The sequence below is a fragment of the Petaurus breviceps genome, unplaced genomic scaffold, assembly GCF_028583685.1.
Source record: "Petaurus breviceps papuanus isolate PSGF00001 unplaced genomic scaffold, PetGlider_PUasm1.0 90865, whole genome shotgun sequence".
NCBI classification, from domain to species: Eukaryota; Metazoa; Chordata; class Mammalia; order Diprotodontia; family Petauridae; genus Petaurus; species Petaurus breviceps.
The window spans coordinates 10089595-10117426 of NW_027187367.1; the positions used below are offsets into that span (position 1 = coordinate 10089595).

At 37.3% G+C, this 27832-nt stretch overlaps 1 protein-coding gene across 10 annotated transcripts in view; it reads right to left on the reverse strand.

Moving 5' to 3' along the window:
- Positions 1-27832, reverse strand: part of FKBP5 (FKBP prolyl isomerase 5) — a 169063-nt gene that overhangs the window by 42297 nt on the left and 98934 nt on the right. For all 10 annotated transcript variants that reach the window (XM_069073524.1, XM_069073523.1, XM_069073520.1 and 7 more), the window contains exons 5-6: positions 16353-16495; positions 7624-7738 (exon numbers count right to left, since the gene is read on the reverse strand). In XM_069073524.1, the coding sequence (XP_068929625.1) occupies positions 7624-7738; positions 16353-16495 (258 nt within the window). The remainder of the gene's footprint in view (positions 1-7623; positions 7739-16352; positions 16496-27832) is intronic.

A 27832-nucleotide genomic window follows, 5' to 3' on the forward strand; every position in this document is an offset into this window, starting at 1 on the left:
TGAGAATATGTTTTGCATGACTATACAATGGGTATCATATTTCTAGCCTTCTCAATGGATAGAAGAGGGGATGGGAGGAGAGAGAATGTGGAACTGAAAATAAAAATTAAATTTAAATATAAAATAAAAAGATATTCTTCTCCTAGCCATAGTTGTGAAAAATATTACTTTCTGTTCTGTTCCATTTAAAAAAATGTCATACTCATTTTCTCCCATTTTAATAACAAAATATGTTAAAATATTTAGAGTAAATCATTAATTTCTGTTTTGCCTTAAAAATCCATTTGCCTTCCTGACAACCTTAGTTCTCAACCAAACTATAAAAATAGGATTTTGTTGACATTTCCTTTTACTACATAATTTCCTCTGAAGATTCCCCAAACTTCTACCTTCTTTACCAAATGACATAATCTGTGCTGAGGACTTAAGAGCAATACTTCCTTACTGACAAAAGCATGCTTTTATCCTGGCCTGCTCTAGCACCCTCTGTCAGACTGGAAGGAGGGGAGATACAGCTGCATCAGCAATACAGCCCACCCCTCCTCTTCCTTAGCCACTAGGGGAAGGAGCAGCAGCAGCTAGGAGCTGACCCAACCCTAGGGCAGTGGAACCCAACTTCAGCACAGACCATTCCCTCTCACCTCACAGTGAGAGCAAGGAGCGTAGTTAATATCCTATGCCCCAGGCTTTTGCCAGTCTAAGAGATTGCAAATTGTGTTTTATTTTTCTTCTGCTACCCATTACTGCCGCCACCTGTATTGCTAACAGTTTCTCACCACTTGCTTTTCTTCCTACCCCCAGCCCTATTTCCTGTTCTCTCAACCTCATCCTCCTCAATCCTACTCCAGCCATGTCAAGGTCTACCTCAGCCTACACTTTCTACTGTGCCACCTGAAATTCTTGTTCCAGAGTGAGCAAACTACCTTTGATCTTGGACATCTTTCTTTTTTCCCCCCTATTTTTTATTTTTTAGTTTACATCATTCATTTCCACAAGATTTTGAGTTACAAATTTTCTCCCCATTTTCCCCCTACCCACCACCCCAAAATAGCGATCACACTGAATATCCCCTCCCCCAATCTGTTCTCTCCCATATCTTCCCCCATCCCCCTTCCAACTTTCCAGTAGGGCACAGTGGATCTCTATGTCCCAGCACCTATATATCTTATTTCCCAGTTGCATGTAAAGTAATAGTAACAATGGTGTGTGTGTGTGTGTATGTATTTTAAACATTTGATTTTAAAACTTTGAATTCCAGATTCTTTCCTTCCTCCCTTGTCACCCACCCTTACTGAGAAGATAAGCAATTCAATACAGGTTGTACATGTGCAGCTAAGCAAAATATTTCCATAGTGGATATACTGTGAAAGACTGACTATATTTACCTCCATCCTTCTTGGACACCTTGCAATCACATTCCTTCCATCTATTAGCCCTCATTAAGACCTGGATCTCCACTGAATGACTTTCTCTCACATTAATTTTTATTTCCTAAACCTTGTTTCTCTCATTAGAATGTAACCTTCTTTCATATAGAAATTTTATGCTTTGTGCTAGCACATACAATAGTGTTTGTAGGTATTTAGTATATATTTATTGATCAACTGAACCCTCAAATAGAGGACTGCTGAATCTACACTGGCTTCTCCTCAGCAATACATCAAAAAACAAAAAACTAGAGAGCAATATCTCCCCTTTCTAAATTCTCCCAGCATTGTTCTTTTTGCCTTCTTTGTAGTAGCATTCATATGCCTGAATTAAAACCTTACTTTTTCTACTTTATAGTATGTCTAGCATTTGTGCCCTTCCATTCCTATTACTATCATCCCAGTGAAATTCCTTGTAACATGACCTAGACGATTTTAGTAGTTTTCTAATTCATGTGTCTTCATTCTCTCTCCACTTCAGTTTGTCCTAAACTACTTGTGTGTCACTCTCCTATTCAAAGACCAATGACTAATAATGTAATATTTAATCAAGTCCAAAATCCTTAATCTGGCTTCAAGACCCTCCACAATCTAGCTTTAGCTTATTCTTTTTTCAGAATTCACCATATTACTTCATTTTGTGTACATAGAAATTCTGGGTTGTTCACTGTTCTTCAAGTCATCTATCCTGTCTTTGCCCACCTATGTATCTGGGGTGTCCTTTTCATTCCCTAACCTCTCCCCTTATCTATAAATTTTGGCCAGTAGAAATTTTGTTTCTTCAAATGCCAGTTCCTTCTGACTTTGAGAGGTAGACAGGAGACTTAGGGTAAATTTCATGGAAAAATCTGTCATGATACTTTATACTCTTTATATATACATAACATATTCTATTTATTTGTGTATCTTATCACATCTATGAAACCTTGATGACAGGAGGAACTGTGTAGCTCTATACTTTTATTTCTTCTGTGACATTACTCCCTATCAATCATCTCTGTATCTGTGCCATCTATGTCCATTTCTACCTCTGGGAAACTTAGAAGTTTCCTTCAAAACACAGCCTTAAGTGGCACTTTCTGCATATGACCTTTCCTAGGTCTCAAGCTATTATTGCTTTCCTTTACTCCAAAGTTTCCTTTTATATTTGTTTTGTGTCTGATTTTATGCATCCATACATACATGTCAGCTCCTCCATTAGAATGATAGCTTCCTGAGAGCTTTTTATCTTTTATTTCCAGTGCATCATACTTAATAAATTCTCACTGATTATTTGATTTCCTGTTGTCATGTATCTACTGACTCCTTGCCTTCAGCTTGCAAATATGCTAAAGGTTCCTAAATTTAAAAAAAAGTTCCCTTGACCTTTGAATATCAATCACTTGGATTATCATTTTCTCTCTATCCAGGAAGGCTAGAGATAGACACTGGATAAGCTACCTAACTAGTCTAGGCTTCAGTATGCTCATACGGATTTGATGACCTCCAAAGTCCCCTCCAGGTGCCCTTCACCAGAAAACTTCTAGAAAGAAACACTCAACGCATCTATTTCTTCATCACCTCTCTGGCTCAACCCCATGAAATCTGGCTTCTTTCTTTACCACTCTCCCAAAATTTCTTTCTTCAAGGTTAATATTTATTGTTAAATCCAGTGGTCTTTCTTCTATTATCTTCTTTTTTTGATTTCTATAGCATCTTACACTATGAACTACCCTCTCCTTTCTACTGCGACACTGCACTCTCATAGTTCTGATTATCTTCCTTTCTTTCTGTGTGTTTCTGTCTCTTCTCCTGGCTCCTCATCCTCCTCCTTTCCCTTCAATATGGGTATGTCCTAAAATTCCATCCTTAGTCCTTTTTACTTCTTTCCCTTCCTTGTCTCATTTAGTGATCTATTTCATCCCCAGAGAATTAGCTATTACTTCTATTGAAGTAATTTCTAAATATATCTCCAGAGGTGGAGCCAAGATGGCAAAGTCAGGCAGGACTTTGCCTGAATGCTCCCAAATTCCCCTCCAAACAACTTTAAGATAATGTCTCAAAATGAATTCTGGAGCAGCAAAATTAACAAAAGGATGCAGTAAAACAATTTTCCAGCCTGAGACAACTTAGAGGGTTGACAGAAAAGGTCTGTTTCACTGAGGTGAGAATGGAGCACAGCTCAGCTCAGGCAGACTGGGCAAGCCAGCAGCATCTATACCCCAGCAAGGCAGCTGGGAGGCTCTGAACTCCAGCAAGGCAGCAGTGAAGTCTTCCATCCCCAACAAGCCAATAGCAAGGCTCCACCACAGCTAGTCATTGAAGACCTTAGGAGCAACTGAATCAGTGGTAGCAACTTTGGAGCTTTCAGCCCAGAGATGTTAAGGGAGCCAGACAAGTGGTGAGAAACAGATTACAGGGGACACTTTGGTGACACTGGGTACAAGACTCTTGCATTGCCCAGACGTGGATCTTGGTCACAGACCTAGGTCACAGTTCCTGAATAAGAAGCATTCACTAGAACATGTGGTCTAAGGGGACAGAGATTCTGGTCACAGGTCCAAGATGGAAAAGACTACTTGTGGTTTCTCACAGAACATAAGACAGGCCAGGAGAGCAGTGACCACACCTCTTCTTAGATCACACAACCTTGGAAGAACTAAAAAATTATATGTCCGCAGAATTAGCTCCGAAAACAGCAGCATGAAAAACCTAAAGCTTGAAGATAGTGCCTCCTCCACCCCAAGAGCAAAGCCCAACTTTAACATAAACCTAAGTCAAGACATAGTCTGGAAAATGAGCAAAAAAAAAAAAAAAAAAGAACCTGCCTATAGAAAATTGCTATGGTACAATAGGGAAAATCAAAACACAAACTCAGACAAGGACAACACTATCAAAATGGCTATATGCAAAGCCTCAAAGAAAAATGTGAATTGGTGTCAGACCCAAAAAGAACTCCTGGAAGAGCTCAAAAAAATTTTTTAAACCAAATAAGAGAGGTAGAAAAAATAGGAAAATAAATTAAAGTTATGCAAGGCAATTATGAAAAAAAAGAGTCAACAGCTTGGTAAAGGAAGCACAAAAAATGGAAAAAGATGTACAAAAATTCACCAAAGAAAACAACTCCTTAAAAACTAGAATGGGCCAAATGGAAAAGGAGGTACAAAAGCTCACCTGAAGAAAAGAATTTCTTAACAATTATAATTGGAGAAGTGGAAGCTAATGACTCCACGCAATAAAACAAAATCAAAAGAATGAAGAAAATGTGAAATATTTCATTTGAAAAGCTACTGACCTAGAAAATAGATTGAGGAGAGATCATTTAAGAATTATTGGGACTACTTGAAAGCTATGATCAAGAGCCTAGACAACATATTTCAAAAAATTATCAAGGAAAACTGCCCCAATATCCTAGAACTAGAGAGTAAAACAAAAATGGAAAGAATCCACCAATCACCACCTGAAAGAGATCCCAAAGTAAAAAGTACCAGGAATATTATAGTCAAATTCCCAAGCTGCCAGATCAAGGAGAAAATACTGCAAGTATCCAGAAAGAAACAATTCAAATATTGTGGAGCCACAGTGAGGCTTACACAGAATTTAGAAGTTTCTACATTAAAGGGTCAGAGGGCTTAGGACATGATATTCTGGAAAGCAAAAGAGCTAGGATTACAACCAAGAATCACCTATCCAGTGAAACTGAGTATAATTCTTCAGGGGAAAAATGGATATTCAATGAAATGAAATAGAGGACTTTAAAACATTTCTGATGAAAACACCAGAGCTGAACAGAAAATCTGATTTTCAAATACAAGACTCAAGAAAAGAATAAAAAGGGGCGGCCAGGTAGCACAGCAAGTAAGAGCACCGGCTCCAGTGTTGAGAAGACCTGGCGATCGAATCCTGGGCTCAGACACTTAGCACCCACCCAGAAACACCTGGCCGTGTAACCTTGAGCAAGTTACTTAACCCCAATTGCTTAGGGGCGGCCAGGTGGCTCAGTGAGTAAGAGTACCGGCTCCAGTGTTGGGACGACCTGGAGATCGAATCCCGGGCTCAGACACTCAGCACCACACTAACCTTAAGCAAGTTACTTAACCCCTATTGCTTAAAAATATAAAAAAAAAAAAAGAATAAAAAAGTAAACAGGAATGAGAAAACACAAGGGATTTGATAAGGTTAAATTATTTATATTCCTACACGGGAAGATGGCACTTGTAATGCTTAAGAATTTTATCACTATTAGGGCAGTTAGAAGGAGCATACATAGACATAGGGCATAGGTATGAATTGAGTATGATGGGATATCAAAAACACATAATTGGGGGGGGGAGAAAGAGAGATGCATTGGGAAAAGGGGAAAAGCAGAGGTAGAATGGGGTAAATTATCTCACATGAAAGAGCTACTAAAGTAGAAGGAAAGATGGGAGGTGGTGGCAGGCAACATCTGAACCTTACTTCTATCAGAACTGGCTCAAAGAGGGAATAACATACACACTCGGTTAAGTATAGAAATTTTTTATCCTATAGGAAAGTAGGATAAGAGAAGGGTGGGGAAACTGATAGAAGGGAGGGCAGACTGGGAGAGGTAGTGGTCAGAAGCAAAGCACTAATGAGGAGGGACAGGGTGAAAGGAGAGGGAGAAAGAAGGATAAACTGGAGAAAAACAAGATGGAGAAAATACACAGTTATAACTGTGAATGTGAATGGGATTAACTATGGAAGTGAATAGGAGAGTGGATCAAAAACCAGAATCCTATATTATGTTGTTTATAAGAAATACATCTGAAACAGAGAGACACACACAGAGTAAAGGTAAGAGGCTAGAACAGAATTGATTATGTTTCAGCTGAAGTAAAAAAAAGCAGTAGCAATCATGATCTCAGATAAAGCAAAAGCAAGAATAGCTCTAATTAAAAGATACAAAGAAAGAAATTATGTCTTGCTAAAAGGTACCATAGATAGTGAAATAATATCAATACTAAACATAGATGCATTAAATGGTATAGCATCCACATTTTTAAAGAAGTTAAATAAATTACTGGAGAAAATAGACAGTAAAACTATACTGGTGGGGGACCTCAACTTTCCCCTTTCAGAACTAGATAAATCTAATCACAAAATAAGCAATAAAGAAGTTAAGAAGGTGAACAGAATTTTAGAAAGTTAGCTTTGATAGACCTCTGGAGAAAACTGAATAGGAATAGAAAGGAATATACTTTTTTCTCAGGGGCATATGGCACCTACACAAACATAGATCACATATTAGGGCATAAACACTTCATAACCAGATGTAGAAGTATTAAATTCATCACTTTCATATCATAATGCAATAAAAATTACATTCAATAAAAGGCCATAGAAAGACAGATTAAGAATTAGTTGGAAACTAACCTAATCCTAAAGTGAGTTTAAGAACAAAGAAACAATAATTTCATTAAAGAGAATGACAACAAGGAAACAACATACCAAAATGTATGGTATGCAGCCAAATATATCTCCATCCTTCAAAGCTCCAGTCCTGCACTTTAAATTACTTGTTTTATTCCTTTACCTACAAGTCTCACTGGCATTTCCATTTCAATTTTGTTCAAAGTTGAGTTAATTATTTTTTTCCTAGATCCTGTCCCAATTCATAAAGTCTCAATTCCTGTTGATGCCACCACTATCTTCTTAAGTCACCCAGGTTTGTAATTATGTGGCCATATATTGCTCTTCTTTTTCTTACCCACACATTCAGTCTATGTCCTTCTTCAATCACTCCTGAATATGTCCTCTTCTCAATTTCTCATCTCTTCTCACCTACATACCCTCCAAACTGATTTTTTTTTTGCTTTCACATTTTCTTCTTCCCAATATGTCATTTACATTGATTAATATTCTTTTTTTGTCTTTTTTTTTTGGAGGGGGGAGGGCAGGGCAATTAGGGTTAAGTGACTTGTCCAAGGTCACATGGCTAGTTTTTTGTGTTAAGTGTCTGAGGCTGGATTTTAACTCAGGTCCTCCTGATTCCAGGGCAGGTGCTCTATTCACTGCACCACTTAGCTGCCCCAATTAACATTCATAACATATCATTCTGAAAATATAATTCTTTGACTCAAAAACATTAAGTGGCTCCCCAGGGCCTAATGAATAAACTATAGACTACTGAATCCAGTATTCAAAGGTCACCCTCCCCCCATCTAACTGAATTACCTTCCCTAATGTGGAGACTTACTTTCTACTGTTGCACCTTCATTTGGGTTTGAGTAACCTTCTCCTTTCTGCTTGATTCTGCGGATAATACCTCCATCTTCAAATAAATCTTCTCCTTTGAAATCAAGTAGTTCAATCTAGAAAGAAAAAAGGGGATTTGGTTAAAAAAAGAGCAAAGTCAACAGTGATACAGGTAGAAGGCAAGGCAATCCAGCTCACACTTTAGCTAGCAAAATGAAAACTATCCACTTAATATGACCGTAAATTTATCTAGGCATGTCATTTATTTATTAGAAGAATAGAAAAAACAAAACACCACACATTCCAATACCTGGAAAGAACCTCAATGCAATGATAACGTCTAAGACTACATCCTGTGTGGCTGCAATACAAAGACTAACAGGAAATGCTATGAAAACTGCCTTGCGGGCAAAATGCCAGAACTATGAAGTGTTGGCACAAAACTATTTTAATCTGTTCCTAAAGCACCCACCCCTTTCCACTCAATAGTCAGGTAGCTGTTGTTCTCAGCAGCTTTCTTTAAAAAAAATTATAAGTGTTATGAAACATTTTTTTAACATTACTGTCACTTCCTAATGACTCTTTATGGACTCCTTCCATACTCTTATACCCCTTCTTTTTATAATAATGAAATATAAATGAACCAACACATGTAAACCAAAAGATATAACAATATATGCCATACATCTAGTCTACTCTACCACCTCTCTGTCAAAAAAAAAGAGAAATACATTTTACCATAAATCCTCTGGTCAAGGTTAGTCACAGTATTGATCACAGGTCTATTGTTATTCTTTTTAAAAATTAATGTGTTTATTGTGAACTTAAATATCAAAAAAGGAGACTTCTATATACATAGAACACAGAAAAGCCTATACATGAAACTACATTTCACATAATTCACTTTTTAAAAAAGGTGACAGATTACACACATTACTTTAAAAACTATTTTGTTTGCCTGTGCTTTCTTCTCAAATACCTTTTTTTCTTTTGTGCATGAATAAAAAGTTTCAATAGGTATTGTTTTTTTTTTTTATCACTATAGCTAACTTGCCCTTCCCTTTAACATGTTCCCCTCCTTAAAAAAGAGATGGGGGAAAAAAACCTTGTAACAAATATGCATAATCAAGAAAAACAAATGCATAGCACAGCCATATGCAAAAATGTATGTCTCCTTCTGCATCTTGAATATATCACCTCTCTCTCAAGAGGTGGGTAACATGCTCCATTACAGGTCCTTTGTAGACATAGCTAGTCATTAATTGATCAAAATTCATGTCTTTTAAAGTTGTTTTTCTTTATAATATTGTTTTTCTTGTATAAATTGTTCTCCTGGTTCTTCTCACTTCACTTTACATCATTTTACACTACCCAAAATTCTCTGAAGTGATCACTCTTGCCATTTCTTCCAGAATACTAATACTCCATTATATTCATAAGTCACAATTTATTCAGTCTAGAATCCTGGTGTTTTTCAAAGTTTTTTTTTTTACATTATTGTGGACATTATGCAAATTTTCTCTTGGTTCCGCCTATTTCACTAATACATCAGTTCATATAAGTCACAAGTTTTGTCTGAATTCTTTATATTCATCATTTCTTATGACAACATTATACCATATTCACATACTTCAATTTATTCAGCTATACTCCAACTGAAGAACATCCATTATTTTTCTAACTTTTTGCATCCACAAAAGTGCTGTTCTATTTTATATATATAGGACCTTTCTATTTATGATCTCCTTGGGGGTATGTGCCCAGTACTGGTATAATTGAATCAAAAAATATTTAGTGATTTTTCTAGAGTAGTTCCAAATTGTTTTATAGAAGGGGTGGAACAATTCACAGCTCCACCAATAGGAATATTCTTGTCTTCCAACAGACTCCCCCACAACATTTATAATTTTTTCTTCTTTTGTTAAGTTTTCCAACTGATGCCTATAAGATGAAACCTTAAAGTTGTTTTAATTTATATTACTAGTGATCTGGAGTATGGTTGTTGATAATTTGATTTCTTTTTCTGAAAATTGTCTATGCGTTTCCTATTTACTATCTTTTGAGAAATGGTTGTTACTCACATATATTTCTATCCATTCCTTATCTATTTTTACATCTCAGATCTTTATCTGTGATATTTACTGTAAAATTTTTTCCTTATTCAGGAACCTACTTCTTACTCTAGGTGCACTGATTTTGTCTGAACAAAACTGCAATTTACAAAATTTTATAATTTAATTTTATAACAGCAACAATTTATAATTTAAAATTTTATAATCTATCCCTTGTTTAGGAACTCTCCCCCTATAACTGGTAAGAGGACAGGACCAAACACTTCTCTAAAGAATTTAAAAGTATTTTAAAAAATCAATCCAGACCACTAATAAGAAATGAAATCCAAATCAAAAGAATTCTGAGCTTTCATATTTCACCAAATAGGCTGGCAAAAGATGGTAAAAACTGGAAATTATTAATGTTTAAACTGCTTTTTTCAGTTCTTAAATGCCAAATCTAATGGCCTTCTTTCAATTCACATCCTTCCTGACCTCTATGCAGCCTTTAGCACTATCAGCTTCTTCTCTTTGAAATTTTCCTTCTCTAGGTTTTTATGACCTTGCTGTCTCCAGGTTCTTCTTCAGTCTGGTTACTCTTTTTTTCTCTTTTGATGGATCTTTATTCAGTTCAAGCCAATGAACTGCGGGTGTCCCTGAAGATTTGTCCTGACCAAAGAATGTGGATTGAGCCTTCCCTTCTATACTATTTTACTTGGGGATCCCATTAGATCCCATGGATTTAATTATTATTTCTATGAAGATGATTCTCAGATTCATTTAGCCAGGTCAAACCTCTCTCCTGACTTCCAACCTCCTGTCTCTCCAACTGACTATAAAGACATCTTGAGGGGGCGGAGTCAAGATGGTGGAGTAGAAACAGGACCTCTGTGGGGCTCCAGCTTCCACCTTCCTCAATCCATGTAAAAGGGGGACTCTAAACAAACTTTGGAGCTGCAGAACCCACAAAATGACACAGAGAAGCTAGACTCCCGCTGAGGACAGCCCGGCAGGAATCTGCCAGCACAGCGCTCTGGGAGCCAAGCCCAGGCCCGCATAAGCTGGAGGTTTTAGCCCCAGGGCAGGCCTGATCAGCCACCAGTCGGAGGGACCCCCTATCACTAGCAGCTGTGGCCATTTCCAGATTCATCAACACATAGATGTGAAGTGTGGACTTTGGGACCAGTAGCTGGGTGTGCGTCAGCTTTTGCCCCCAGGGTGAGAAGCCACTGAGACGCAGCACTGGGGCCACACTGTAGCTTCAGCTCCTGGCCTGCAGAGTGTAGGGGGACCAAGCACCAGTCTGAGGGGTAATTGCTCTTGCTTTAACCTGCTTGGATCTGGATTGCAGTCTAGGGTAGAGGTCCTGGGGCGTGTGACAAGCTTGCCAGAGCGTGTGGAGACCTCAGAGAGGGCACCCAACTAATACTCCGGCAGCTGAGAAAACCCCAGAGTTTGGGATGAAAGCTCCCCTGTCTGGTGGCAGAGTCCTACTGTGGCAAAAAGCCCAGGGGTCAAGTGACTGAGGGGCGACATGACCAGACAAAGGAAGCAAAACAAACAGAAGACTCCTACATTAGACTCCTATTTTGGGGACAAAAAGGAGCAAAGCATGGAACAGGAGGAAGACAGTGAAGTCAGAACTCCTGCACCAAAAGCTTCAAAGGAAAATACAAGCTGGTTACAAGCCATAGAGGACCTTAAGAAGCAGATAAAAGAAGTGGAGGAAAAATTGGGAAGAGAAATGAGAATGATGCAAGAAAATTACGAACTGAGAGTCAACAGCCTGACTGAGGAAAATAACACCTTAAAAAATAGACTAACTCAAATGGCAAAAGAGGATCAAAAAGGCAATGAGGAAAGGAATGCTTTGAAAAGCTGAATTTTCCAGATGGAAAAAGAATCTCAAAAGCTCAATGAGGAGAACCATTCCCTTGGATTTAGATTGGAGCAAAGGGAAGCTAGTGACTTTAAGAGAAATCAAGATGATGTTAAACAGATCCAAACAAATGAAAGAATAGAAGGCAATGTAAAATATCTCATGGGAAAAACCAATGACCTGGAAAATAGATCCAGGAGAGATAAGTTAAAAATTATTGGACTACCTGAAAGCCATGATCAAAGTAAGAACCTAGAAATCATCCTCCAAGAAATTCTCAAGGAAAATTGCCCTGATGTTTTAGAACCAGAAGGCAAAATAGAGGTTGAAAGAATCCACTGATCACCTCCTGAAAAGAATCCCAAAAGGAAAACTCCTAGGAATATTATAGCCAGGTTCTGGAATTCCCAGATCAAGGAGAGAATATTACGAGCAGCCAGGAAGAAACAATTTGAATATTGTGGAAACACAATCAGGATAACACAAGATCTGGCAGCTTCTACACTGAGGGATCAAAGGACCTGTAATAGGATATTCTGGAGGGCAGAGGAGCTGGGATTAAAATCAAGAATCACCTACCCAGCAAAACTGAGTATCATCTTTCAGGGGAAAATATGGTCATTCAGTGGAATAGAGGTTCAAGCATTCTTAATGAAAAAACCAGAGTTGAATGGAAAATATGACATCCAGACACAAGAAGCAAGAGAAGCTTGAGAAGATAAACAGGGAAAAGAAATCATAAGCCACTGATCAACGTTGAACTATTAGCATTCCTTCACGGAAAAACAATAATTGTAATTGATGAAACTTTTCTCAATACGAAAATAGTTGAAGGGAATAGAATATATATGTCTATTTTGGAGGGTATATGGGCGTATGAATACATGTGTGAATGTGTGTATATATGCTTACAGGTATACATAGATAGAGGGCACAGGACCAATTTAATAGGAAGGGATGATACTTAAAAGGGGAAATTAAGAGATGAGAGAGGAATATAATGAGAGGAGATGGAGAGAGAATGGGGTAAACTATCTCATAAAGAAGAGGCAAGGGATAAGGGTTACAATGGAAGAGAAGAATAGGAAGGCAAAAGGGAATGGGTCAACCTTATTCTCACTGAATTTGGCTTGGGGAGAGAGTGAAATACACACTAAATAGGGTATCTCACCCTACAGGAGAGTAGGAGGGAGGGGATGAGAGGGAGGATGATGGAAGGGAGGGCAGGCTTGGGGGGAGGGAAGTTGGAAGCACTCACTTTTGAAAAGGGATGGGATCAAAGTAGAGAATAGAACAAGTGGGTGGTGGCATAGGAGGTAGGGAAATATAGTCAGCCTTTTACAATATATCTACTATGTTAATGTTTTGTATTAGCTACACATGTACAATCCATACTGAACTGCTTATCTTCCCAGTAAGGGTGGATGACAAGAGAGGAAGGGAATGAATCTGGAATTCAAAGTTTTAAAATCAAATGTTTAAAATTATATATACATATATACTATTATTAATACTATCTTACATGTAATTGGGAAAGAATATATACAGGCACTGGGGCATAGAGATCCATCATGCCCTACCAGAAAAGTCTAAGGGGGTGTGGGAGAAGATATGGGAGAGAGCAGATTGGAGGAGGGGACTGCTATTCTGGGGTGGTGGGTAGGGGTAAAACGGGGAGTAAATTTGTAACTCAAAATCTGGTGGAAATTAATGATGTAAATCAGAAGTTAATAAAGCATTTGAAAAATGAAAAAAAAAACATCTTGAACTGGATATCCCACAGATATCTTAAATTCAACATGTCCAAAACTAAATCCATTATCTTCTCTCCTCCCTCAAATCCTTCCCCTTTCCAAACTTCCCTACTACTCTTGAGGTCACCATTATCCTCCCAGTCACCCAGGCTTGCAACATAGGAACTATCCTCAACTTCTCACCTTCTCTTACATCTATTACCAAATCCTGTGAATTTTCCCTTTAAAACATCACTTGTATGTTTCCCCTTCTTTCCTCAGGTCCTCATTACCTTACACTACTGCAATAGCCTGTTGGTGGGTCTCCCTGCCACAGTTCTCTCCCCACTCTATTCCATTCACCACTCAGCTCAAAGAAGATCAAACTGATCTTCCTAAAATGCAGGTGTGACCATGCTAAACCACAGCTCCCTCTCCTTTCCCCTATTCATTAAACTCCAGTTGCTCTTTATTACCTCTAGGATCAAAAATAAAATCCTCTGTTTGGCTTTTAAACTGTTCATAACCTGGATCATTCCTACTTTCCCAGGCTTTTTACATCTTACTATACCAACCCTCATGAACTATGCAATCCAGTGACACTGATCTCTTTGCTATTCCTCAAACAAGATACTCTTATCTTTTGACCCTGTGCATTTTCACTGATTCTCTCTCCCTCATGCTTGGAATTCTCTCCTTCCTCATCTCTACTTCCTGCATTCCTTCAAATCTCACCTTTTGCAAAAAGCCTTTTCTGATCCCTTTTCATTCTGGGTTCTTCCCTCTGTTAATTAGTTCCAATTTATCTTGTATTACTTGCTTGTACATAATTGTTTGCATGTTGTCTCCCTCATGAGATTGTAAGCTCTTTGAGAGCAAGGGACTGTTTTCCTGGAAAATAAAGCTTAGCTCAGTGTCTGGTATAGAGTAGGCACTTAATAAATTGCAGTTGACTTGACTTGACTGAATCCTGGAGGGACTAATAAAGTGTTCATGGAATAAGATATACTATACTAATACAGTGTTCACTAAAGTATGAATTGGTCTAGCCATTCTGGAAAATAATTTGAAATTTTGCTAAGAGAGTGATTAATGGAAATTTAGGGGATGCCCATCAATTGGGTAATGGCTAAACAAGTTGTATATGATTGTGAAGGAATACTCTTGGGCTATAAGAAATGATGAGCTGGTTGATTTTAGAAAAATATAGAAATACTTGCATGAAATCATGAAGAGAGAAATGAGAAGAACCAAGAGAATATATACAGAACGGTGAACAACCAAGTTATATTTTGAATAGTAAATATACTCAAATCAACTATAAAAGACCCATGGAGGAAGATGCTATCCACTTCTAGAGAAAGAACTGATAAGCAGAAGTATGTATAGTATGGCCATACATATATATATGTATACATATATATACATATATATATAGCAATATTTGTGTCTAATGGTGGCCTTCTCTAGTGTGGGGTGGGGAGGAAGGGAATAAAAGAAGGGAAGAGGAAGGGAAAAAAGTTAAAAGTGCATAGCTAAAAAACAAAAAAGAAAAGAAAACTCAGAAGGAAGCACAGAAAGGCAGGGTAGCTTTGAAAACAATGTCTAGTATTTATTACATAGCTTTTCAAGAGAAGCAAACAGTGTGAAATGGAGATTCATGGTTTCACACTGAATCCTCTTTTTGTGTTGTGCTGTGTATGTGGAAATGTTTTCTTTGTCTCTTTAAAGTTCAAAATTAATAAAAAAAAATTTTAAAAAGAGGGTGATTAAAAAGTTCATACCTTTTGACCCACTGCTAGGTATCATAGGAAGTCAAGGACAGAAAAGACTCATATACATCCAGAGATTCTCGGCCACAATTTCAGTGGTAGTAAAAAATTTAAAACAAAGTTAATGTCCATAAATAGGGGAATAGTAAGACAAACTGAGATACACGAATATAATGAAATATTACTGTTCTGTAAGAAATAATGACTATGAAGAATTCAGAGAAATATTGGAAAACATATGAATTCATGCAGAGAAGCAGAAAAAATATATATAAATGGAAAAAGTTTAAAAAAAAACCTGAATGCCATATAATTACAATGGACAAGCTTGGCATGGAAAAAATTAAGAAAATTCTTCTCCTTCCCTACCTTGCAGAGATGGGAAACACGGATTATTGCATATAATGTCATACATGGCTAAGGTGTTGGTTGGTTTTGCTAAGATGTTTTTCCCCCTTTATTTTTTATTCTTTTTTACAAGGCTCAAAATGGTTAGGCTGCCTATTTCTTTGGAACTTACTGTAATAGATGGTAAAATATTAGTCTAAAGCTACTTTCTGTAAAACTTTTTTTTTGTTTTGCTAACAGTTCTTGTTGAATAGGGGGCCCTTACCCAACTGTTTTTATTATATTTGATTTACATATTTTCAGCTCCTTTCCAAAACCCTGTAGCTATTTTAAAAATGTAAATATTTTAAATATGTCTTTTTATTTATTTAAATATTTAATTTAAATAAAATCTTTTAAATATTTAAAAATGTCTTTTCTACAAAGGTGTACAAAATTATACAAAAAATTTCTTCCGATAGGAGTTATTCAGCTATTTTTCTCAATTTTTAGTTAGGTGTTGCAATACACAGGGATATATATATTCATTCAGATCCACAAAGGTTAGGTCTGTTGCATGAATGATTTTTTGTAACGTGAAAACATTTTTTGAATTGGCATTGCCATTTTAAAATATCATTATAATACAGCAAAATATATTTCTTTCATTCAGTCTCCTAGTCAATTGGGAGTCTGCTCTATGTTTACAACTAACTAAAATCCCTGATTCTAGGTCCAGTATCTTTTGTTTTTGTTTGGGTAACCTTTCTGTGCCAGACACACATTTCTAAGAAAGCACTGGCACACACCCCTTAGGGTTGTGGGAATCAATTCAAGAATCCATGCTCCAAAATAAATAAGTTGGATTTGATCTGAACAGCAAGCCTAGCTTTTTCCCACTGCCTACTGCTTCAAAGCCAGCACTGAAGCAAGGCAGATGCTGACACAGCAACATAGTGTATACTTGCCTCAAAAAAGAGAGTTGCATTCGAGGGAATTTTGGGGACGCTGCCAGCAGAGCCATATGCATATTCTGGTTTACAGAGTAAGTGGCAGATCTCTCCCTTCTTCATGGTGGCAACTCCGATGTCCCATGCCTTGATAACCTGACCTAAGAGAAAAGAAATGGCTATTGAAAGCTATATTCTTTTACTCAGTAAGATATTTTTTAGTTCTTGGAACACCAAATACACACTAATACTCCCATAGCAAGTATGCAATAATAAGACTATTATATTCACTGTCAGTGAAAATTACTTATAGTAGAGGTCAGTGTGAGGAGGACAGAACACGGCTATAAGTATTTCTGTAAGCTATCCACAAAATGAAAAGATCAGAAACATTCTTGGATGAAGAAAGATAAAGGCAGAAACTCAAATCCCCAAACCTAGCTGCCTTGGGGCATCTTATTCAGTCAACCTGCTGATGAGGATCACTGCTCATCAGTGGTGAATAATATGTGGCAGTAGAAATACAGTTTTGTTGCATCCAGATCTAGACCAAGTTCAGACCATTTTTCAACCACTTGGAAAGAACCGAAGCTATAGTTTGATAATTATGGCTTATTTGAATTGTTTATTTAATTGGCCTGGTATTTTACCAGTATAGGGAGCTCCCAAAGAAGAATTTTCTATTGATACAAATTGACTTATTCTATATAACTTGAACTTTTAGTTGCCTGGGGCTCTAAGAGGTCAAGAGATCTCATGGTTTATCAGAAACAGGACTCAGACCTTTTCTCATGACTCTGAGTGAGGTCTGCTTTATCTAATGTGATGCTGTCTATCTAACAGTTACAGCTATTTCATATAAAATCCTATGTTGTTTCTTCAGATGAATACAATTTATTCATAAAAAATGTGATTTCTCTTTTCTGAGCTGTCTTTCTTTCCCATTATACCTTGTGGCTCAATGAGTAGGGACCAGGCTTTATTTTTCTTTGCATGCACTATAGTGTCTTGCACTCAAATAATTATTTATTGAATTCAGTAATCATATCTTTTCATTTACTCAATTTAGCAATTAGCACCCATACTGTTACAACAAAATATTATAGTGTGAAAAGAAGAGGTTAAGAGTTGGAGGGCAGAAGGATATAAAAGTGGTAGAAAAGAGAAACTCTCCTAAAAAGCTTAAAAACCCAAGAGTGACAAAAGTAAAAAGTCAAATCTACAATTAGAGAATATAACAAAGTTAGAGATAAAGAGTACAAATTCATTTGAGTTCTGTGCAATACAAAGCTGAGGAGTAATCGATGCGGGGTAAGGAAACTATGAGAATAACTTCTTGTTGAAGTGAGCAGTTTAAAAAACAAACAAGTTTTTTTGGGATATATTTTGTTTTGACACAACTGAAACTTTCCATTGCCCAGATCACATCCCCGCAAAGTATATTATGCCAGAAACAATTATGTAAACCTAATATTAAGCAATCAACAAGCATTTATTAAGTGTCTAATGTATGTTGGACATTATGATAGGCATTGGGATGCAAAGACAAAGATTAAAATGGTCCCTACTCTCAAGGAACTTATATTCTATTTAAGAGAAATAACACATGTACATCTAAGTATGTACAATGTGTATACAATAATAGCTGCAGAATTTAAATGGTGATACAACTAATAGTGTAACTGATTTAATTTTCTACTTTGAGAACTTACTGCTTGTTAAAAAAAAAAAGATTTGTGCCTCAACTTTGATATAGCATCTGTAGGGTCCAATGGATTTGTCTTAAGTTTTGTTGACTTTTTTTCGTGTCATTTGCAAGGAGTGTTTTAAAGGAAAGCAACAGACATGGACTGACAAAGAGGGAGCTATTCCACGTAGGTTAGAACACCATGAGCAAAGACTAATCGATAGGGATGAACAAAACAATTATGGGTGGTATGAAGGCAATCAATTATCAATTCATGTAGGACCTACACAAAATCCCACACTGTCTCATTACAGGTAGAGGTAATGTCTGATTTTTGAAGTCTATAGCCAATATAGTGTAACTTCTGGTAGGTTCAATTATGTTAATAAGATTTTAAGTATGGTTCTGAAAAAACACTGAGTCTGTTTTCAAAAAAATCAGTCTAGTAATGTACAAAAAGGCTCATCACTGGCTGGCCACAGGCAATGAATTCTTTGATAATGGCAACTTATGAAATAAAGAAAAATTACAAAATAGCTCTCAGTTGTATGCAGCCCACTTTCATTTTAAAAACAAACATTTTTTGATGCCTTTTGTTTTTATATCAAAGTCATCTAAACTTCTTCCCCCTAACAATAAACCTATAATACTCTTTCTATTCCAGTAATCATCTACCTCTCTGCCAAGAAAGGAGAGATAATATTTCATCATTTGTTATCCAGGACTTTCATGTTTTTCATTTACTTCATCATACTTCATTTACATTGTTTTAGTCAGTATATTCTTGGCTGGGTCATGTAACCAACAAGATGGCAGATTAGATACCTTCTTCACTACTAACAACTCTAAAACCTCTCCAAAATAGGAATTTTATACAAAAACTAAAACATTTTCAGCTGTCTCCATGCTCCAAAATACTGAGAACTCTCTGGTGGCAAAAATCCTTGAATTTACAACAGAAAAGCCTAATATCTAATCCCTACCACGTTCACTCAGCATTCTCCCCAACTAGCCACAATGCTCTGGCAGGGCTACACAAGCCAACTCACTGATTTTGATTCTCTCCATCCCTTTTCCCCTGTGCCACAGAAAACCACAAGGCAGAAGCTTGTTCTGGCTAGGCCTGCATTCTGTGCTGCAACAGAACTCTGAGGAAGAGGGCACTGAGGCAGAACACAAACTTGTGTAGCTATATGAAGCTCCACTAAGCCTGAGGTAAAGCCCAGCATTTAGATGTGACCAGTTCTGTTGTTCTCCAAGGAATTATTTAGGTCTGAGACAAAGCCTGGTGAAACATGAATTCCCCAGTATGGGAGGAAGATGACACAGCTTTGATATACAGTCAGGGGTAACTACCATAAAAGGAGAAAGAGTCAGAAAGTGAGCAATAGGAGAAAATAATAATAAGAAAAAAACGTAAATTACCAAGGACCTCAGGAGGAATAAAATTCAATTAAAAAACCTTGAACATAAGTAACAAGAGAGGATATTAATAATAGAAGGCAATATGGCCTCCAAATTAGCTGAATGAGTCTATATTTCTTTAAATAAATGTTGCAAGACAAAGGAAAATCAATCAGCACCCAATGAGTCATAGGATTCTGTGGATTCCCACAGAAGAAATCATCAAACCACAGCAGGATGTTTCAGAATGCTTTAAAAAAGAAACAAGAATTGTGAAAGTAGAATTTATGGCATGCTTAGCAGAAATAATCAGCAGAACAGAAAAACTTGAATCCATGGTAACAAATCTCACCAAAGGAAACAATAGATTAGGAACCTAAATCATTTATTTCTTGTTGTTCTTTGTACCCAAAGGGGACCAAAATGACCTCACAATATCAGAGTGAATGTACAGTGTGTCCAGCTGTGGCTGATCAGACCAATATGAGCTTGGAAGGCTCTACCAGAGGTTAGGCACAAACAGTTCATGTGAACATTTTGAATGGAGATTTTTCCAAGTTTGCACACCTCATGTTTCTTTTGAGCTACTGCAATTCTGTTTTGCTCAAAGAGAACATTGCCTTCTTTGATGTGGGCATGCCATGCTCAACTGCCTTATGTCAGTTGTCTCCTATGTCTCACAATCATTTCCAAAGTTCTTTAGCAAGACCTTGAGAGTGTCTTTGTATCTCCTCTTTTTTTAAAAAATGTATCTCTTCTTTTGGTCTCCATGTGAGCACTCGTCAAAACAGTGTTTAAGGCAAATGTATGTTTGACATTTGAACAATGTGGCTGGTCCACTGGAGTTGCACTCCCTGCAGTAGCGTATGACTGCTTGGCAGTTCAGGTTGAGAATAGGCCTCAGTGTCTCCTATCTTATCTTGCCAGATGATCTTCAGAATCTTCCTAAGAAAATTCAACTGGAAGTGGTTCAATTTTCTGGTATGGTACTGGTAGAGTGTTCAAGTTTCACAGGCATGCAACACGAGGTCAGCACAACAGCTCTGTAGACCTTCAGTTTGGTAGACAGCCTCCCACCCATTTCCTTCTGAGCCTTCCAAACACTGAGCTAGTTCTGGCAATGTGTGCATCAACCTCATCATTTATGCGCACATTCCTAGAAAGTATACTGCCAAAGTAAGTGAACTTAACCACAGCATTCAAAATTTCTCCATTTGCTGATGGTTCCACATATAGATGGTACAATGCCGGCTAGAGGAGAATCCTTGTTTTCTTCTGATATTGTTAGGCCAAAATTAGCAAATAGGCAGAAAACTGAACCATACTTTGTCATATCTCAGCCGCAGAGGCTGTACTGAGTGCATAATCATCTGCAAACAAAAAGTCACACACCAACTCTTCCCTCCACTTTAGTCTTGGCTTGTAGTCTTTTCAACTTAAATAATTTATCAGTAGTGCAGTAATGGACTTTAATGTCATTTTCATCCTAGTTGAGAGCAACAACATTGCTGAATATTTTACGGTGAAAGATCAATTAATCAATAAGCATTTATTAAGTACCCCCCATGTGCCAGGCACTGTACTAGATGAGAGGAATACAAAATACAAAGAATAAAACAATCTCTATCAAAAGAACTGTTGAAAGATTATAAATTACAACACTTCATAAAACAGAGAGAAGCAATATAGGATAGAAGTCAATTCAATGAAAACTTGGCAAGAGACTAAGCAAAATTATCCTGAGAACACTTACAGATCACACTAGAAGGATGACAAATAGTAGAAAGATGGGAAACTCTACCATCAGAGAATATGAGTCACCATACTTTGCTTCTAATATAATCCCTGATGATTTTACAGAGAAGGTAGAAAGGACAACTGACCAAAAGGTGATCTAGGCTGTAAGTAACACAATTGCAATGGCACCAAGGTAACAGTTCATTAGTATACCTAAAGGAAAGAAAGATACCAAAGAGGTGTGTGTGTGTGTGTGTGTGTGTGTATGTGAAATCTTGTATCATTTTAATACCAAAAAAAGGGCAACCAAAACAGTAACAACCTACATGATGACTTTCCTATACAAATATAAGAATAACATATAAGTGAAACGCTGCATTGTACAGTGGGTAAAAAGCCAACTTTAAGAGTGAGCAAGACCTAGGGTCACATCCTGCCTCTGTCAAATATGGATCGTGTGGCCCTGAGCAAATCACTTAATTTCTCAGTGTTTCAGGCACATAATTCTTACCCCAGAGTGTAATCACCATCAGGAATACTAAGAAAGACCTGATGACACCACTAGAAATCAAGGAAGAAAGCCAAGTTCCATTCATACCTCTCCAATTATTATCACCCAGACTTTGCCACTGCCAGGGTAACTCTCTCTTTCCTGGACCTTCTTACACCTTTCCAGTTCCTTTTTATACACTGCTTTCCTTCATTAGAATGTAAGATTTTTGAGAGTAGGTATTCTTATCTGCTTGTATTTTTATCTCCACTACCCAGCACAGTACCTGGAACTATTCCAGCGTTCCTTTTTAAAAACTCTAAGCTGTAGAACTATTACTGATCTGAATTGGTAGAGAGAGTTTCCTCACTGTAAGTTACCCAAACCAACAAGATAATGAGTATGGAACCAAAAATATACATACTAATCAAGAGCATTTTTAAATGAAATTATTAGTAGGGAACAGATGGACTTTCACAAATAATATTGTTTAGTACAACAAATCTTCACCATTACATAAGTGCCTGAAAGATATAAAGAATTTTTAAAAAATCATACTGTGCTTATTATTCATTTTTTAACAAGTATTTTCATATGGTAGAAAAAATGCCCTTGAAAGTCTGTCTTCCAACAAAGTGTTACACACATCAAAATTGTACAATTTTCTCTGAAAGTTATAGTAACAGCAATAATCTTAGTTCAATGACCTTCTAATTGTTACTATCAGGCAAGGCATAAAACAGAGAGATGTACTCTCACAAAAGATAATCACCACTGTCACAGAAGAGTTCCAGCACAGTATTTAAATTGAAGAGGAATTACCTACAGTATATGATTAACAGAATACTATTGTGCAATAAGAAATGATGAACAGACAGATTTCTGAAAATCCTGGAAAGACTTGTATGAACTGATGCAAACTGAAATGAGCAGATACCATTGTACACAGTATCAGCAACACTGTGCAATGATCAACTATAAATGAATCAGTTCTTCTAAGCAACACAATGATCCAAGACAAGTACAAAGGACTCACAAAGAAAAATGCTATTCACATCTAGATAAAGAACTAATGGACTCTGAATGCAGACTGAAGCATACTTTTTCCATTTACTTCTTTTTCATGTTTTTTCCCCTTTTAATCTGTTTCTTCTTTCACAACTGTGACTAATTTGTAAATATGTTTTACATGATAGCAAATATATAATGTATCAAAATTGCCTACTATTTTAGGAAAAGGGGCAGGGAAGGAGAGAGGAAGAAAAATTTGGAACTCAAAGTCTTGTCAAAGTAAATGCTAAATATCGTCTTGACAAGCAATTGGGGGAAAAAATAAAATGCTATTAAAAAAAAAAAGGAAGATCCAAAACAACCATTCAAGAGTATGGTCTAACCATCCATGCAGGAAAAATGCTGCAGATAAATGTCAATTATTCAGATTATGATACACAGACCATAGATACACAGCTCATAGATCAGCATGTGCATATGTATAAAAATTGCATTATGCATATATATGTATAAATATTAACACATGTGTATCTGATTGTCACTTCCAGTAGACAACTGGGCCCAGAATGAAATTGGAAGGCTGTAGTTTGGATTACTTTAGGGAAATTGCAAAATTCCCTCAATGACCCCAATTTGTCCCTATGATAAAGATTCCTCTTTTTTTTTTTTTTTTGCCTTTCTGGAGGGCAATCGGGGTTAAGTAACTTGCCCAAGTTTTTTGGGTAGTTTTTTTTGTGTGGGTGTTAAGTGTCTGAGGCCAGAACTGAACTTGGGTCCTCCAGACTCTGGGGCCGGCGCTTTATTCACTGCGCCACCTAGCCTCCCCCAAGAGCCCTCTTTTTAATACTAGTATCCTACCTGTGTTGTCATATGGCAAGTCATGGAACACTACAGTCTCTGAGAAACTGAAAATCAGCATCACTCAGAGAGCAATGACTGGCATCTGAAGGATTAAGCTAGATGCAACACACAACAAATAAGGTATAAAAAGAGGAACCAGAATGAAGGCTGTCATTAAAGAAATGTATGACTGAAAAAGAAGATAGGCTGGTTATGTAGGAAGAGTAAAAAATATAATGGCCATCTCATTTGCTCTACTGATATCTTCATGATGTCAAAAGGAAGCAAGAACACATCGGGCAGACCATCTGTGGTGAACTTAGGGTAAGACATGGCATGCAAGGGTAAGAACTCACTATTGCAAGGCATATTGATGTAGATATCCAGTTGAGTACTTCTGTAAAATTCCAAAAGCAACAAAAACTCTTGTGTTCCAGGTCCCTGTCTTCATAGAGATTTAAGGTCTTCATATAATTCTTATCCTGGAATGTAATTACCATCAGGAATACCAAGAAAGACCTGATGACACCACTGGAAATCAAGGAAGAAGGCCAAGTTCCATTCATACCTCTTCAATTATTATCACCCAGACTTTGCCACTGCCGGGGCACTCTTTCCTTCCTGGACCTTCTTCCACCTTTCTAGTTCCTTTTTATATGTTGTCTTCCTTCATTAGAATGTAAGCTTTTTGAGAGTAGGTATTCTTTTTTGCTTGTATTTTTATCTCCAACACTTAGCACAGTACCTGGAACATGGTACATTGCTTGTTCACGCACACTATGTATGTATGTATGTATGTATGTAACTGTCTATCTGTCTGTCTGTCACGATAAAATACTAGTTTGGAGGAAAAGAAGTGGTTAGAGAAGCATGAGAACACTTATATGAGTAAATATAATCATCAAAAATAATTTCTATTTGGCTTTTGGAATGTGTTTTTTTAGTTTATATTTGAATATGGGTCTGACTGATATTTTTGGAATTTACTTAAAAATAAATAGATGGAACTATACTATGAAGTCTTGATTCTGGAGAACTAGGAAATGGTCCAGTTTGTTCTTCTATCTTTGAAATTCCCCCCTACAACTCACTTGATGCTGGCATCAGACCATAATCTTTCATATTTGATTTTCAAGTTTTTCCTAGAGGAAGGGAGGTTAAGTGTTTTGGTTTCAAAGTGTTTCTATGAGTACAAGGTAAAAACCGGGAGTATGGGTATCAAAAAATATATATGCTATAATCCTATAATTAACTCCCTTCTTTGCTGACTAAGTTATGTCGAAGATCAAATAATTTCTATCAAGACTTTCTTTGGTAAAGGCCAATGATGGTAAAGGATATGATGGATGTGGAACATTGCACACAATGTCATACTGATTAGTTCTGATACTGCTTTCCCCTTCTTTCTTTTATTCCTGGTTCTTAGGGACAATTCTTTCAAGAAGGGAGTGAAAAGAGCTATATTTGGAAATGAAAATGATGCACAAGTGAAAACTATTAGTATGAAGTGAAAAGTTTTTTCTTCCTCCAAAACTTCAACACTTCAAGGATCTGAGCTTTCACCACTGTTAGTATGCCTTGTATTGACATATCACACAACCACTTGTGACTTGTAGCATGATATTTAAGAGCTGCTGGGGTGAAAAATTCATCACCATTGTGGCCACCTTCATAATGAACGTTACCAAATTTAGTTAGTTTGGTCCTCAGAGAACAAAGAAATACTTTGTTTTTTGGCTATACTTGAAGCCACTGCAGTTTGGTAGCACCTGACAAAGCTTATTTCATGGCATGAAGAGTGAAAACTAAAAAGTCACCTCAACACCTAGGACATCAAAGTAGGACCTTTATAGAAGAAAAAAAATAACGAGGCCTACAAGAAGGTATGAAAAAAAATAACGAGGCCTACAAGAAGGTATAATTCCTGTCCCCTGAAATTAACATCATGTTGAGTTTCTGCTGAAAAGAAGCAAAGTTGTTCTTAACAATTATCAATAAATGTGGAGGGGCGGCCAGGTAGCACAGCAAATAAGAGCACCGGCTCCAGTGTCAGGATGACCTGGAGATTGAATCCCGGGCTCAGACACTTAGCACCCACCCAGAAACACCTGGCCGTGTAACCTTGAGCAAGTTACTTAACCCCAATTGCTTAGGGGTGGCCAGGTGGCTCAGCGAGTAAGAGCACTGGCTCCAGTGTCGGGATGACCTGGATCAAATCTGGGCTCAGATACTCAGCACCACACCCAGAAATAACTGGCCGTGTAACCTTGAGCAAGTTACTTAACCCCGATTGCTTTATTAAAAAAAAATGTGGAAACAAGGTTTGTGGCAGTGAAGGTACAACAGTTAAAGACACTTGAAGATAATCAAGACCTGACTACTTTCTGTTTATATGTTCAGCAAAACATTTCATTTTATTAATTTACCAAGTATCTGAATGCCTAATGTGTACTGAATAACGATCAGCTACCTGGCACAGTGGATACTGTACTGGGCCTGGAGTCAGGAAGACCTGAGTTCAGATCTGGCTTCAGATATTTACTAGCCATCATGTGACCCTGGGCAAGTCACTTCACCCTTCTTGCCTCACTTCTTCATTCGTAAAATGAACTGGAGAAGGAAATGGCAAACTACTCCAGTATCTTTGCCAAGAAAAACCCAAAAGGGGTCACGAAGAGTTGGACATGACTGAAACAAATCAACCACCACCATCACCAAATGTTGTTTAGCTGATTACTTCACAAGTTTATATCTTGTAGACTCACTGTATCCACCAATGTACTAGACAAAAAAACAGATCTTCAAAAAACATTTGCCAATTAAGGACTATGTACACAAAACCTGAATGAGGTATTATGAGGGACATAATTATTTGTATTCAGTTTGCATAGATGTATGTCCCTGAGTCTCCACTCTTCACTAAAACATTAGGACCATGGGGACAGGCACTATTCAGTTTTTGTGTTGTATTAGTATTTCTAATATTTATCACAGTACCTTGCACATGGTAAACCCTCAATAAATGTTAGTTGAATTTAATTAAATAAAAATGTGGCAACCTAAATGGACATACAAAATATGGCAAGAAGCAAAATAAACAAGATCTAATAACACAAAGCAGGAACTCAAATAAATGTTTGATGAAAAGCATAGAAAAGTTTATAGATTTTTAAACCTGGAAAAATCCTTATATCAGGTAGAACAAGCAGCTCATTTTACAGATGAGGAAAATGAAGCTTAATGTTGCTCAGGTAATAAAATCTGGTAGTCAAACCCATATCTTCTGGTTCCAAAACCAATGCTCTATTATACCATATTTTCTTTTCTTTTTAAAAGGCATTGTGGAGAAAGACAGGTACAAGATGGTGGAGTAGCAGAAAAAAGTATAGCTAAAAGCCCCATAAATGCTCTACCTTATCTGGAAATCTAAGAAAAAATCACAGTGAGTCATTTTTTCAGCTGAAGACAGAATAGGGAAATAGACTGAGATATCTGTGGACAATGAGGACCGAGTCCCCAGGATTTGCTGTGTCAAGTATTCTAGTGCAGGGGGGAGCTGTGTATAAGGTCAGGTAAAGGTCATAAGTCCTACAGAGTGGCCTAAATTTGTGTAAGGCATATGAATAGCAGTCATCTGGCAGCTCTCTTATTTACTATCTAGTCACAGATCCAGGGTAGATTGAGGGGACCCATGCCTAGGGATGATGTTGCACGGCAAGGAATTCAGCGCTAGGCTGAATACTGAGCCAGAAACAAGTTTAGAAGGAAGTAGCTACATGTAGCTGTGATCTCAGGATCAAAGGAGAGTGGGGGTTTCAAGTGCAGCTTCTAGCACAGCCTGAAGCTTACAGCAAAATAACCAGGGCAGGAATGTCAAAACATGGAAGAACCTGCAATTCTGTCACCCTAAATCAAAAGGGGTTTCCAGTTGGCTGCCAGGACCTGAATCTTGCAGCAGTCTACCAAAACTCTTCAAAGAAGGCAAGCCCACAGACACAAAGTAAAGTAAAAATTTTGCAGAGCTCAAAGCAGGAAGGCAGTGATCAGTCTTGGATCAGAATCTAGACACAGAAAGTTTGCAGGTCTCAGCTGTCCACTCAGATTCTATAATGTAATACTCAATACCACAATAAAGCAGTAGAAAAACCACTCGAGAATTTCCCTCTAGAAGTACACAGGGCCAGTCTTAATGTAAAGTCCAAAGTCAGGAAGTATGCTAGAAGAATGGCTAAATGAAGGAAGAATTCAACCATAAAAAGCTACTGTGATAACAGGGATGAACAAGACACAAACCCAGAACAAAAGAATGACTACAGTTATTCCTTGTCC